At 35.0% G+C, this 15,578-nt stretch overlaps 1 protein-coding gene across 3 annotated transcripts in view; it reads left to right on the top strand.

Moving 5' to 3' along the window:
• WWP1 (WW domain containing E3 ubiquitin protein ligase 1) overlaps nt 1–15,578 on the top strand; it is a 57,696-nt gene extending 42,118 nt beyond the window's left edge. For 2 of the 3 annotated variants that reach the window (XM_041464347.1, XM_041464346.1), the window contains exons 11-24: nt 755–809; nt 904–988; nt 1,088–1,216; nt 2,128–2,200; nt 2,286–2,357; nt 3,340–3,428; nt 6,058–6,217; nt 8,888–9,021; nt 9,119–9,259; nt 10,195–10,315; nt 11,480–11,584; nt 12,957–13,053; nt 13,363–13,435; nt 14,658–15,578. In XM_041464347.1, coding sequence (XP_041320281.1) covers nt 755–809; nt 904–988; nt 1,088–1,216; nt 2,128–2,200; nt 2,286–2,357; nt 3,340–3,428; nt 6,058–6,217; nt 8,888–9,021; nt 9,119–9,259; nt 10,195–10,315; nt 11,480–11,584; nt 12,957–13,053; nt 13,363–13,435; nt 14,658–14,757 — 1,434 coding nt within the window. In that variant the 3' untranslated portion in view covers nt 14,758–15,578. The remainder of the gene's footprint in view (nt 1–754; nt 810–903; nt 989–1,087; nt 1,217–2,127; nt 2,201–2,285; nt 2,358–3,339; nt 3,429–6,057; nt 6,218–8,887; nt 9,022–9,118; nt 9,260–10,194; nt 10,316–11,479; nt 11,585–12,956; nt 13,054–13,362; nt 13,436–14,657) is intronic. The other variant, XM_041464348.1, reaches the window with a different exon arrangement.

Genomic DNA, 15,578 nt, shown 5'->3' with positions numbered 1-15,578 from the left:
ACACAGCTTGGTATCAAAATTCCATTCTTCACCCACACACACTAAAAGTTAGCGTCCACAAATTTTTAGGGGTGGATGCTTCTAATTATAAATCAGAGCATGGATCCTATAGTCTGTGGGATTTCTGCCTTTTATTTTTATTTTTTCCATGCTTTGTATTTTTGATAGGTACTTGGGGACTTCTGCAAGATTAGTGTATATTATGAGCTTAGCATGTGTTTACATAGTAATGTAATCTGGTTTTTTTTCCCCTTCTAACCTTACTGTATGTCGAAATAATTTTATCCATCCACAAAAGAATGCAGCTGCATTTTAAAAAAATGACAGTGTTTGAAAATAGCCAAACATCCAGGGAAGTTATTGTGTACTGAGGAAGTAAAACCCCCTATGTTGGCAGTAGTGACTGTGCTTGGAAATGTTTATTATGGTAAAACGTGTTCCTAAGCAAGAACATAGTGCTTATCTGCTGATCCATGCTTCCTCAAAACTTGCATGAACTGCACCTCTTTGTATGAGCACTCAAGTTTGCTGTAGGAAGGGAAAGGGAGGGTACATTGCATTGAAAACAAGTGTGGAAAGCCTATCTTATTATTATATAATCTAAGTTTCTTTGCAAAACCAGATTAAAAATGGCATGATGGGTTTTTTTTGCAGAATGAATAGTCTTCAGGACTAGTGGTAATCTTAGAACACACTGAGAAAATAATATGAATAATATTTGGCCTAACTGAGAAGTCCTCTTGTTTTTAAATAGGCTTCGATGTTGTCAGCAGAAAATGATCCACTTGGGCCTTTACCACCAGGCTGGGGTAAGTTAATTAGCTGTGGATTTCAGGAAGTGCCAGTTACAGAAATTTGGAATGCAGTTGTTGTATAGTGGATTTTTTTCTTTTTTTCCCTTAGAAAGAAGAGTGGATTCAAATGATAGGGTGTATTTTGTAAATCATAACACAAAGACAACACAGTGGGAGGACCCTCGAACTCAAGGGTAGGTGTGTATAATGACGATGTAGATACAAAAGATCTTGCTTAATTCTTTTATATCATGATACAGGGGGAAAAGCACTGCTTGCAATTTCTTTTGCAGTTTACAAAATGAGGACCCTCTTCCAGAGGGCTGGGAAATCAGATATACCCGGGAAGGTGTCAGATACTTTGTTGATCACAATACGAGAACCACCACCTTCAATGATCCTCGTACTGGGAAATCTTCTGTGTAAGTGAGAAATTAAATATATTTTTAATGTTTTAACTTTGTATAATTAAATAGTGAAGTCTTCTCATACTATAAAATGATCTACACTTTTAACTGGAATTGCACACTAAAATATGAACAAGTTTTTATATTATAAATTTAATATATTTTAAAATTTTGTGACTTTATGTATGACAAATTTTGCTGTACTGCTCTGATGTTCAGTAGTTTTTATATGCTTTTGAAATACCACAATTGTAAAAATTTTATAAATAGGGAGGGGCAATGAGGTTAACTTGAATAATGAACTAACGTAACTAATAGTTGCATTTTTAAAGAAACAGCAAATGGTCATTAAGAATATTGCTTATAATGATAAACACTCTACCAACAGTAATGTCTAAACCAAGTAGTTCTAAATACTTCTGAAAAAGTTTACATGCAAATCTTCTTTTAAATATTTTGATTAGAGTGGCTTTCTTAATGACTTTTGTATGGGGTGGGGTTTACTTCTGTCAACATAGTGATGACTTATCATTCAACAAGCCTGTAGAATATTGCATTAGAATGTCCTTCATAGTTCCAGAAGCAGCTGAATTTATAAAGACTGACTTAGCAGTCTCTGTCAAGGAAGATGGTAAATTAGATGTCTCTCCTTTATGTTACTTGTAGTTTTTACACATTTCATAGGGATTCGATACCATCTTGATCTTTATCTTTCAAATTTGGTAAACTGAGTTGCAAAAAAAAAAAAAAAAAAAAAAAGAAGGGCAAGGGATGGTGGAAAGGAAGACTGGCATTCCAAACCACCAGCTGCATTTGATCATATCTTACAATAACAATTTTTGTGTATTTTTGAAATCTTCATGCTGTTGTTTAGCATTGAATTGATGTCTGCATGCTTAATGTATCTCAAATATGTTTCCTTACAGAAATAAAGGGCCACAGATTGCTTATGAGCGTAGCTTTAGGTGGAAACTTGCTCATTTCCGTTACTTGTGTCAGGTACTGATTTATTTATTTATTGAAACTATATGAGTTTTTACAAATGTATGTGCTACCTTTTAATGTTACTGCCTTATGATTACAGTCCAATGCACTGCCAAGTCATGTGAAAATCAATGTATCCAGACAGACTTTGTTTGAGGATTCCTTCCAGCAAGTAAGCCTGCAAAAATTATTTTGTTTGTTTGTCAAGACAAAGCAGAAGAACAAAAATGGCCCTAACTAGTTCAGACTAATGGTCCTTCGGGCACAGTAATCTTCCTCTGGTATTAGCTAGTGGGGGTTTCTTAGGGAAGAGTGTAAGAAAAGAAGTATTGTATATAATACTTTTACCATATGATCTTTCATTTTCCAGCTGTATACAATTGAATTGCTTCTTGAGCTTGAAGTGGTTTCTGAGTATTTTAATAATCTTCAAGGAATTTCTCTTCTGTGAGCTTGTCTGTGCTCCCCTTGTGAACTTTTTGCATCTTCAGCCTCCTGTGGTAGAGTTCCATAGCTTAGCCTACTGTGGCATCAGCCACATTGGATTTGCTTTTCTGATTCCTGTGTGTGTTTAGATACCTTACAATACATTGTTTTCTCCAGTTAAAACTGCTTTGTCCTTCAAAGATTAAATCTGTGTAATTGAAGCTTACAGTCCTTGAGCTCTTACAGTCTGCAGCAAATGAATGATGAAAATTCTTGCTGCTGTCACCACAAGACCTCTAGGCAGGGATTCTCTGTAAGAAAAAAGTATATTATAAATGAAAGTATATTGAACTTAGTCTGAATTAAATTACTTATTTTAAGTGATTTCCCTAAAACCAAAAACCATATATATCAGATGAAGTGCCTTTTTGCCTGTTTTCCTTAAATAATGACTACCTTAGGAAGAATGTAAGAACAGGGTACCCATACAGCATTACTTTCCAGATATTCCTTCCACTTGCTAGTAGTCTGCTGCTTGAGGATTTTAAGTCCAAGTTGGTATTTTTGTGTGTAGTTCATTGATTGCTTGTTCCATGAGATGGTCTACTTGCTTTTCAGATTTGTGTAACATTTGACATATATACAATTTCTGTATCAACATCAATTAAATCTGAATGAGTGATGTCGTAACAGTGCATAATTTATAACATTAATTTATTTATTAATAGATTATGGCACTAAAACCCTATGATTTGAGGAGAAGATTATATGTTATATTTAGAGGAGAAGAAGGATTGGATTATGGTGGCTTGGCAAGGTAAAATAAATTTTCTTAAGTAGTTTTTATTTTTTTAATAGCACTCTAGCCTTGATTTCTCTTGCAATCTGACCCTAGGTACCTTTTTAGTCCCCCTAAATGTATTAAGGAGGTGGAACTGGCAGCACTGGCTATTGTCACAGGTTATAACTTCACGTTGGTAAAACTATGGTCTCAGTTTTTCAGTTCTTTGACAAAGAGTGATATTTAAATTGGAATGAGTTTATTTGCTCTGAGTTATTTCATAAACTTTCTATCAGAAAGTCCAATTTTTCTAGAAGTGGGAACTGTGGGAAAATAAAGTGTTCTGCTTATTTGGAAAAATGGCAAGTGAACACCAGATTGGGGCTAATAAGAACAGAAAGGAAATAAACGAAAGGAGAGTAGTGCAGGCATGAAGGAACAACTGACAGATTATGTTGGCTCCAGTGGAATGTGAAACAGCTGGATTATGGGTTTTTCTAGAATCTGAAGTGGAACTCAGAGGGGAAAAATCTGATAACAGGAAAACAATAGACAAGATTTCATTTCTTGACCACAGAGAGTACAACCACTGATTACTGCTGCCAGTTACTTCAATTAAATGTTATTGCTAGGAAAAAAAATTCAGTATTAGTGTACATCCAGGGAATTGGGAAAGGTCATAGGTGATAGAACTTTTCTTGTTAGGTTGTTTTGTTGGTTTTTATTTTTTATATGTAAAGATGTTCTGGTTTGGTTTTGTTCTGGTTTTATGTAGCTTGCTGCATTAAAACTAAATTCAGTGAAAATGTGTAGTATTTATAAGCAAGGAAGCTTGCCTGTAAAGGTTAAACTTCTTTTGGGTACGTGGTGTTTCACTTCTGATTACTCAGTATCACATAGATTTTTAGGGAGTGATTTCAGGGAGGAATTCAATTTTTGCTTTGCATGGGCTTTGTTTGGTTGGGGTCCCTGTTGTGAGGGCCATGGGTTTAGGATGGGAACCAGAACAGTTCATAGATCTTTCCATAGAGAAGATGTTAGAATAATTCACCTGAAGTGTGTTAATCAAAGAAAGTAGAGAATAAATAAATAAATGAATAAATAAAAACTATATAAGCAATGTAGTTTCGTAGTTATTTAAGTCTTGCCCAAGATTTTTTGTGTGAAAGTGAGAACCAGCCAGGATCTCATTGTAACTTGAGCTGAGAGTTCTTAAGTGACACTAAATAAATGTTCATGTACTGACTCATGAAATACAGCATTAATACAAATATAGATCAGCTGTCTCTCAGCAGACTAAACTCAGTGTTCCTGTCAGATTTTTACCTTGCACATAGCAGGACCAATCTGACATTATGTCCTGTGGCAAATTTTTAGCTGTTGATATGAAAAATTCATTGCTTCTGCAACTTCTTGTTACTGTCTGATTTAGTTTATTCCTCCCTTGTTATCTGACTTGTTCTAATTTAAATGCCTATTAAATTTGATGCTTCTGTGTAGTTAATGGAATTGTCTCAGTATGAAACTTGCCTAGAATGCTGTACAACATTTTCGTGCTTACTGGAAGATACACGGAGCCCTCTTAGGGTTGTTGGATCCTGGCTGCCTTTCTCTGTTTACTCTTTCTACTTGGCCTTTGGGTTGGAAGTGTATCATAGTGACTCATGATCCATGACTTGAGTTTTATGGCACTGTTAGGAGAAACATGCCAGCAAACCTCATTTCTATTCCTTGATCTTGAGTAAATGCAAGGATAGAGGAGATGTCTCTTAACTATGACAGCTGAAAAGCAGTCAGAATGGAATTAAGTCCCTACAGTTATTACGGGACAGACTTTCAGCTGTTTTTATGGCTTATCCCTAGGCCTGCTTGTTTAGTACCAAACATTTATACAAAAGCCCCTGAGTATGTATGACTCTTCTGAGATCTCTGCAAATACTATATGCAAATATTATAAAGAAAGAAATATTATCAAAATCACCTGTCTGAACACTGAATACCAGATTCTAGTATTATTTCAGATCAGCTGAGTTGAAAAAAATTGAGGTGGTGAAAAACATGCGTTCATTTAACCTCAGCAGAAAGATACTTTTACACTGTTGTGTCATGTAGGCTTAACCAATGCATGGTATTTTGTTAAACTACAGTAACTCAGTATGTGTTTTGCTGTGAGACTGGAAAATCAAATAAGGTGTGCTGAGGTTTCAATTTGTTTGTTTTGTTTTGTTTTATCTAAATTGTTTATAATAAGCATGGAATAATCTGTGATTTTTTTTGAGTAAAGATGTGAGTTGTAGACAGTAAAGTAGGGATGAGCAGGGTAAATGCTGTGTACATGTTGAGGCAAGGACTGGTTAAGAAAAAATATTACTGATAGGCAGCTAAAACCTGTGCTGTGAGGGTGTGTTCAAGATGAAAATCTTAACTATAATTTCTAAACTTTGGAAACCATGATTTTCTAACATTATTTGTTCTGATAATTAATTTTCTATATTTAAGAAATATATAATACCATATATTATTCTGTGATTCTAATACAACACTGTTTATATTATTTTTCAACGTTTGCGTATATTTTGACCATTTTGCTGGTTACCTAAGGGGAATGGTGATAAACATCTGTATTTGATGGTTTTTATGTGTATACATGTGTTTTTTTCCTTAGAGAATGGTTTTTCTTGCTTTCCCATGAAGTACTGAACCCTATGTACTGCCTATTTGAATATGCTGGCAAGAGCAACTATTGCCTGCAGATAAATCCAGCATCAACAATCAATCCTGACCATCTTTCATATTTCTGTTTCATTGGGCGCTTTATTGCCATGGTAGGTTAGATTTTTAAGGTTTTATATTTGCTGTAGCTATGCATTTACTCCTGAACAGTATTTGTTTGTACAGTTATTAAAGGTTATATTAATCTCGTAGAAATGGAAGATTAAGGCATATAAGTTTATTGAGCCAATTCCCTGAGAGTTAAGTCTCTTGCACACTCATGTTTCCTGGGAGAGTTATCAAAGTTAAATATGATGTTCGATATAATATTTTATTTTCATCAATCGGATGTGTGTACTTCATGCAAACTGTTGTCTGAGTGTCTGAATACTGATGCTCTGAAAAATGTGACTAAATATTTTGTGAAAAAGGCTCCTCAGTTGGACCTGGTATACCTGAGGATATATGAAAAAATGAGTTAGAATGTTTTGCAGAGTACACTCGGCCTTAATTTAAAGGTATATAAAAGTCAGATACCGAGGAGACCAGAAGCTGTCAGGGAGCTGATTCTCTGCCATCTGATTTCTCTTAAACTACAAGCTGATCAGGCATGTTGTATCATTTCTTCGGTATCACTGAGTCGGTCTTCTATAGTGACTCCTGTTCTGTCACATTTCTTTCCCTCCATGTAGTGATGCAGTCATCTTTCCACATAATCATCATGTCTACAGGTAGTCCTCAGCAACATCCCTCAACCTGGTGAATATTGAAACCAAAAAGAGTAGATACAAGTGCATTTTCATACTGAAGGGACTGTTGCCTTGTGTTGTTCAGGCTTTTTGTACAAAATTAGAATAAACACAAGCCAAGCATAATGTAAATGGAAAAATACTTTCAGAGTTAAAATAAATTAGGTTTGGGTGGTTTCTTAGTTCTGCTTTTCTTATAGATGTTTCTTAAGAAATGTATTCAGCTATGACAATAACATCTCTGATTTCAAGCGTTTTATGGCTGAGTTCACAATTTTTGTGTTGTGATGAAAATTTACCTCATTGGGTTTACCTTTCAATAGGCTGCCACCTTTTTTCTTTATTTTAGAGTCCTCAGCAAGTTACAGGGCCGCTTAGCAGCCAGGTGTGATAAAGCCAGTTAGGTGCTAGAGCCAGTGTTTCTTTGCTGGTGATTTTTGATCTTGCCTGTAAGAAATGTTAACTTTAGGAAAGCTATTTCATAACAGTACAGATCATAACAGAGAACTTAATTAAAGTAATTAATGTAATTAAAAGACAAACTTTTATTTCCTGAAGTATTTATGTGTTTATATTTTAAATTCTCTAAGCGGGGCAAGAGAGAGACCTGTGTAATGCTGCCTGATGTGGTCTGTTGCAAGGTTTGAGTATTCATGGTTTATACTGGATGGAGCTTTCTGCAGTGCTTCCTGGGATACCCTCTAGTGGCTTAAGATAGCTCAGGTAATAATGCAACTGGGAAATTAAGTGGCAGTTTCTGTTCTTCTCACAGTTCTAAAATAGTAGTGAGATTTTTCATTTTAAGTACTGAAGTAGCCACAGTTGTTTTCAACTGAAACAGGATTAAACATAAAGAATACACATATTGCTTCATAATAAATTAAGTTGGCTGAGGCAACTTTTATGTCTTGCTGTAAGATTATCATACGCATCAAATAATGTGATTTTAAGAGCTTAATTTAGCAAAAGCGGGAAATCATATACCCAGATGCTGTACTTGACATGGAATTTCTACCAGGTCACCCTCCCATGAGAAGAATAAACTAGTTTAAAAGTAAATAGATATATAAATAAACAAAAAAAATAAATACAGGCCTTTAAGAGAACCACTTCAAGGTCTCCTTAAGCAGAAGAAAATGCATAATAGATTAAACGTAAAAGGGGGAAATTAGGTGGGGAAAAAAGATGGAGCCTAGAGGAAATGGGTTGTTAATTGGCATTTCTGCTCACAGAATTTCAGCTGAGAAGGAAGAGAAACAATGAATGCATGGCCTATGTTTAGGATGGTTTTTTTAAAAGAGCTATTTTAGTGGAGAATGTGTACTTGATAAAGTTGAGGGGAAGAAAGGGTTTTCATGGTTATGGTTGTGTTCTGTGATATCTCAGATGCACTGAGTCAGTGTAGGGGTTAACACTCTGTGTGTGTGTGTATGTGTGTAATGCTGTGCTTCAGTGCTATTACTATTCAGCTTACACCCTATATGCTTGTGTGGTGAGACAAGTGTGACCATGTTTTGGATTTGGGTATTTTTTTCGGTTTTGTGGAGAACTTAATTCCTCAGTTCTGTTACTCACCTATAAAAAAAAAAAGTGGTTCCCAAAGCTCTTTCTTACAAGCTGCAGTAGCATTCTGTAAATGATGATGTTGCTGGATGTATGTATGTAGTAAAAAATGGCAGTAATACTCAAGTAGGATCTAATATTCTGATCAAGTAGGATAAAGTAATACTTTGCAATTATGCCTATTCACATAACTGAGGGAAGAAGGGATGAAGTCCTTTTATGAGAAGTTTTATTTTTAATCAAAGGATTATTAAATTGTAATAGCATATGCTTGGATAAATTTTGTCCATTTCTTTTGCTTCCCATTTAATTTAATGTTTTGTTCTTTATAAATATGGCTTTATAAAGCTGCCACTGCTATTTAGTGCTTTTCATTATTTGAAGGAGAAAGAAAAAAAAGACTTCAAGTCCAGAAACACTTTAATAATTCAGTAGTTCAATAAAAATTAAACATATTTTTCTGTTCAACAGGCATTGTTTCATGGGAAATTTATTGACACTGGTTTTTCTCTGCCTTTCTACAAACGAATGCTGAGCAAAAAGCTTACTATTAAAGACCTAGAATCTATTGATACTGAATTTTACAACTCCCTAATTTGGATAAGGTTTGTAGTTTATTTTTTTGTATGTGTGTTTGATACATTATGGAGTTTTTGTTCACCAAGAATTCATTGCAATATTTTTTTTTTTCTTTTCATCCAGGGATAATAACATTGAGGAGTGTAACTTGGAAATGTACTTCTGTGTGGATATGGAGCTCTTAGGGAAAGTAACCTCACATGAACTGAAATCAGGAGGTTCAAATATCTTGGTAACTGAGGAGAACAAAGAAGAATATATTGGGTAGGAAGGTGTAGATGCTGAAAAAAGTATTCCATGTTTCTCCTGTTGCTCTAGCCTTTTTTGACATGTTGATTTCTATTGGTTTGGTTTTGTTTTGTTATTTTACTTTTGCTTCCCATGTTACTATGTAATTGTGACTGTTATTGAAATGGTACCTTGGTGTACATGTTGCTGTCTTGATACACAACTGCTTGGTACAAAAGGAGACTATGTGGAGAGAAGATGACGATGATGTAATGATGATGATGATGTAATGCTCTTATATGTACAGTGAGAGAACAGGTGAAACTGAAATGAGCAAGCTTGTTTTCAGTAACTTCAGGTAACAAATCCATGTAGAGGGAAGTTGTCTATTTGACAGAAGATCCTAAAATTGTTTAGAACTTTGCTATAAATGTGGAAACTGAAATTCAGAATGGTGTGTAACGTGCTGTGATTTCAACTGTTTTTTTAAACTCTTTCTACTACTCTTTTCTGTTTATTTCCTGATTTTATCACTGCCCTTCTTTTTCTGAACCTCTGTTTCTGATCTGTCTATTCAGTGATCTCAAAAGCAGATGTACACACACCCTTTTCTGTGATGCAGTGTATGTCCAGTGCTGCACATAAAGTTTCCACTTAAATTAGTGGTCTTCAGTTTCTCAGAGAAACAGTTTCTATAGTATATAGATAAATTAAGGTTAATAATAATACTTCTTTTTAACTGGAATGGTAATCTAAGTTACATCTTGCTACACCACTATTATCTAAATGTGAAGATTTGTGATAATATAGTATAGTAGGTTCCTTATAGTTAATGGAATTGAACAGTGTAAGAAGTGAAACTTGAGGGATTCTTACATGATGGGAACACATACACAATCCTGTGTGTTTGAACTTTTTCATGTTGAATGCTAATTGATGTTTAATTCCTGTTTGGTTTTGTTCTATCCCAGGCTAATGGCAGAGTGGCGATTTTCTCGGGGAGTTAGAGAACAAACCAAAGCTTTTCTTGATGGTTTTAATGAAGTAGTTCCTCTACAATGGCTGCATTATTTTGATGAAAAGGAACTGGAGGTGAGTTTTTTTATTCAGCATTTTTACCTTTTGCAAAGGTGATATGTATGGAGAGATTAAATGGATAGGTCAGCTTGAATCTCTCGTCTGTGCATGCTGTATTTGATAGCTTCTGGAACATGGAGAATTTATTTAGAGCAGTGGGATTAAATAATGATTAAAATTGAATCAGTGTTCTTGAATCAGGGTTTTGGTGTTCATCATTAAAATGTATTTTTGAAAGTTTCTGTGAAAGTATATGAGATCACTGATGGATCTACGAGTCACAGACTTTTCCCTCTGTGGTAGATGGGCCGAATTACTGTGTAACAGACACAGAAATTGATTGTAGTGCATAGTGTTCGCTTAGGATCAAATACACTGTCTAAGACAGGTTCTGGGGTTCTTATATTTAAAGCCTGGAGGAACCAACAAGGCATGAAATGGAACTTTGCCAGATCCTCAGTATGCAACCCAAGGGCTGATAACAGGGATTGCTTGCATGCTCCATGTTTACTTAACAATCAGCCTGGCCTGTGTTCACTCTTGGGGTTGTGATCTGGAGTAGGGACAAAAGGCTCTGTAGTGCTGTGCTCATTTATTTCCGTGTGACTTGACAACTTCCCCTGTATTTAATGAGCAGTTTTCTGAAACCTTCTTACGTTAAGTAGGGAGAATTTTTTTCTAAAAAAATACTTTGCTCAGTCTTACTCAGTGTTGAGTTTCATAGAAGGATTTGCCTTTAGAACTTTCAGCTTTCATTGCTTCTTGTAATGAATAATTTTCAGACTTATACTTTGTAATGTGTTTTTCCTTTATTAGTAGTAGCAACAATTTAATCATCGTTGTTTTGGAATATGAGGTGAAGATTTAATGGAAAGGCTAATATATGCCTTAATATAAAAATTCCTCTTATGGAAAAGGTAGTAGCGTCTATTACTGTGCTATTAGTTGGAAGATACCACTGTGCACAAGTCTCTGATATTCAGTCTTTCAGAACACTTATACACAATTTTGGATAACTGTAAACTTAGGATAAATGAAAATCTAATTGTGTAGCAAAATGAAAAAAGTACCAGTCCTTTTTTCAGAGCAGAAACTTTCATTTTTGTTACCATGTCTCATACAAAATAGAAAATACTCCTAATTTTTTTTGTTTAATTGAGAAATTGTTCTTTTTTCTAGGTTATGCTCTGTGGTATGCAAGAAGTAGATTTAGCAGACTGGCAGAGGAACACTGTTTATCGTCATTACACGAGAAATAGCAAGCAGATCATATGGTTCTGGCAGGTATGTTAATCCAGTTACATTTCTGACTTCTGTAGGTTTTGTTCTGATCTGTAGCACAAATGGCATGTGTAGTGGAAGGCTGTCCAAATGAAAGTTCTTACAGCTTCCTTTCTTTTTTTCTTTTCAGAGAAGGAAAGGAGGATTACTGGTCTTTAGGGAGGATACTTTAGGGTGAGAAATGGCAGACAGATTCACACATTACATTTGGATGCTGGCTTGTGAATATTTTCTTCTGTATTATGTCCTTACTGATTATTCAGTGAGGGTTATTTTATTCTTAGTGATCTACCTTCTAAATGTTCTTATATGTAGTACACCTGTACATCTTCACTTTCCAGTACATGAAGGGAGCCTACAAGAAAGATGGAGAGTGACTTTTTACTAGAGCAGGTAGTGACAGGACAAGGGGAAGTGGATTCAAAGAGAGGGTAGCTTTAGGTTAAATATTAGGAGGAAGTTCTTTGCTGTGAGGGTGGTGAGGCACTGGAATAGATTGTCCAGAGAAGCTGTGGATGCCCCATCCCTGGAGGTGTTCAAGGCTAGGCTGCATGGAGCTCTGAGCAACCTGGTCTAGGGGAAAGTGTGCCTGCTGTTGCAGAGGGGTTGAAACTAGATGATCTTTAAGGTCCCTCTCAACTCAAACCATTCTGATTTGGTGATCTAAAAATGTCACTTAGTACTTATGATTATTTGTCATATTAACTGTTGCAGTCTGGCACTGACTAATCTTCACTCACATTTTAATGCAGTTGGCTAAGGAAAACCCTCAAATACTATTCTGGCACTACTGTACAAATTTTCCCAAAGAGAAGTCAGACCTAGGATCTTCCTATCTTTTGAAAAGCCACCATTTTAGAGGTGCTTTTGACTAAGTTTCTCTGGGAAGCTTTCTCTGGCGGTTATTTCCTATCTTATTTATATAATAAGATCTGATGGTAAATCTTTCTAAGATACTTTGTACTGAAAGAATCTAAACCAGAAGTTTAAGTACCAACATTTATATGCAAGTTTTTCTTAGTCTTGAAATACCCAGAGTCTGTGGCTAGACTAGTGCTGTGTTTAATAAATTGCAGTAGTCTTTATACAAAGCATTGACATGATTAATATTTTAGTGTAGAATACAATAGGTGAGGATTCTTCTTATTTGCTTTTCCCAGCCTTCACATTGTAATGGCTGACAGTGCATATAATATGAAATCACTGTTCTTTTCTCTCCACCCAATTTTGCTAAAGTAAAGAAATGCGAACAGGTACTAAACAAGGTGGTGTATTTTCAAATGGAATTATACTTTTTCAACCATTTCATGGGGTTTTTGGTTTTGTCCAGCTGTGTTAAAGCTTTTTATTAAGTAATTTGAATTTCTGTGCCTAGTTTGTAAAAGAAACAGACAACGAGGTTCGCATGCGACTTCTGCAGTTTGTCACTGGCACTTGCAGATTACCACTGGGTGGATTTGCTGAACTTATGGGTAAGTAAAAGGTGACCAGAACTGTCTTATATTGTCACTGTTTCATTTGCAAATGAGCCTTGCTGCAAGTGTACAGATAAGAGGAACTTCATGTTCATCGCCTTGGATCTAAAGGGCTTTTTATATGATAAATCCCATGAATACATTTATAAACTATTTGGAAATTAGCTTGTTTCTGTGAGAAGCATGTTCATGTAAGTCATGTAAGTAATGAACTCTGCTGTGTCTGAGTTGTGTCTTATGTCATGTATATATCATGTATGGTACTTAAAAGGAACAGATTACACTTTTCAAAATCTTATTTTCTAGGAAGTAATGGTCCTCAGAAATTCTGCATTGAAAAAGTTGGTAAGGAAACCTGGTTACCAAGAAGTCACACTTGGTGAGTAATGTGTAAACTTTCTGTACCTTTACTGGTTTATCTCTTCCAGGCTTGCATGGGCCAAAACAAATGAAATCTAATTTGGATCAATTTTCTGTCTCCATCTTCAGCTTCATTTGATTGCCCTGACATGCCAGTATTGAAAACTTTCCTAGTTGCCCTCTTAAATTTTGCAACTGTGCTGAACAGTTTGTCAGTGTCAGATGTATCAAAATTATAAGAACATCCTTGTGTAGAACTGAAAGGTGTTTTCCTAATTCTTTTAGAGAATATTAAATAACTGAACGTATCATGTTATTAGTAGGTACGTAGTTGTTAGAGTTATTATGCAGTAACATTATAAAAGATAAAATGAATGAAGATAAAATGAGAAGAAGTAGCATGACAGAAATGACAGCAAACCTTCAGAAGAAGGATGCTTAGCCAAGAATGCTGATACTTTTTTCCACCAGGCTTCAGATGGGCCATTATTGGCTTGGCATTCCTGTGCATACTGAGCTGGTAGATCAGGTACACAGATCAGTTTTTTATACAGACTGCAAAATGGACACACTTTCCTTTGGCAACCTGTGACAATAATATTCATCATACTTTTAAACTGCTTAAGGGTATCCTCCATTTTACATTTTCTCCTCTGAATTTTGTTTGAGTGATGTTTGCAAGAGTTTAACATATCTTGTCTAGGATAATTTTGAGGAAGACATGGAATGGAATGTTTTGGTAGAAGTCTTTTAGGGCAAAGTTTAGAGGGAAAAAACACCCACCTAGATGCAAGCATGTGTAGGAAGGAGAAAAGTTCAGCTTTTTCATGCTGCTGTTGAAATTTGGAGATGCATCAAACTAGGATTATATTAAACTTCATGCTGAAAATTTCCTTTTCTATGTATTACTATTATAAGCAATTATTATTGTAAGAATCATGTTTTTATATTATATTTTTTTGAAGTATTATAGTTTTCTGTATCTTAGACAGTCTTTAGTCTTTCACCATTCTGTTTTTTTATCTGGTAATAGTCTTTTGTTTCTTAAAATATTCCTCTGGAACTTTGACTGTTCTTCCTTGTAGAAATGCCAAGGCAGTGAGATTATGCTGATTGTTATTTCTTTTTTTTCTAATAGTTAGATCAGAACATTTATAACTTCTACTATAACAATTGAATTCTGTAGAGTTCTACATAGGATTTAAGTAAACTTAACAAAATTCTGTTTTTTTTCTGCTCAGTTTTAATCGTTTGGATTTGCCACCGTACAAAAGCTATGAACAACTAAAAGAGAAGTTGCTCTTTGCCATTGAAGAAACGGAGGGATTTGGACAAGAGTAGAAGTGACTTCTAGTTAAAAAGGATATCTTGAATAATAAAAGGCCCAGCCAACTAAAATTGCACACTTAACTGTATATAAGCTTTTTGTTTGTACAGTGATCTTTCTGGAACTCTAAAAGTTTAATTGTTCTCCGTTCTTCCACAAATATATGCAAAACAGTTCAGCCTTTTCTACTTTTATTTATTGCCCTTTCAAAAGACCAGAAAAACCCCTCCATAAATTTTGAAAGCAGACAAGAGACTTATTTAAAATATATATATATAAAAATATAAATATATATACTAATTGGCTCTAGTTTTATAGAGCTTTAAGTGTATGAAAAGTTGCAGCCATTCAAAAGGGCCTGGATTTGCTTTATCTTGGCTTTATCATTCAGAAAAATGTTTAAACTGCTCAGTGTTCTCTAAAGAAACATCTCCAAGTTTGTTTTACTGCATGGCTGTTCTAAAAGGTGTTAAAGGCTTAGGCCAAACGTATCCTAAATATGTAGAAAGATGCTGCTGGTATTTGAGACGACAGAATCTGTTCTTCTGTCAGTTTAATTTTTTTAAATACATAAATAGCTGATATATCCCTCTCTACTGATGTAGCCAAGGTCATGAATAAAGCCTTTACTACTTGCACAAGAGTCATGTACAATGAGATGAATGTGATTTATTGTTGAAAGGAATTGGTGCCACTGTTCTGACTTACTGCAGGAGCTGAACAGAGTATTTTAATTAATTTGAGCAGCATTGAAATTTGTTTACATAGTACCTTGGGTTATTACCACGAGGATGTTAGGTAATCATCAAAGAAAAAATAATAAAAGAGAAAATAT

The sequence above is a fragment of the Pyrgilauda ruficollis genome, unplaced genomic scaffold, assembly GCF_017590135.1.
Source record: "Pyrgilauda ruficollis isolate IOZ18807 unplaced genomic scaffold, ASM1759013v1 scaffold18, whole genome shotgun sequence".
Lineage (NCBI taxonomy): Eukaryota > Metazoa > Chordata > Aves > Passeriformes > Passeridae > Pyrgilauda > Pyrgilauda ruficollis.
The sequence above is the reverse complement of the archived record's forward strand: the minus strand, read 5'-3'. Positions and strand labels throughout refer to the sequence as shown.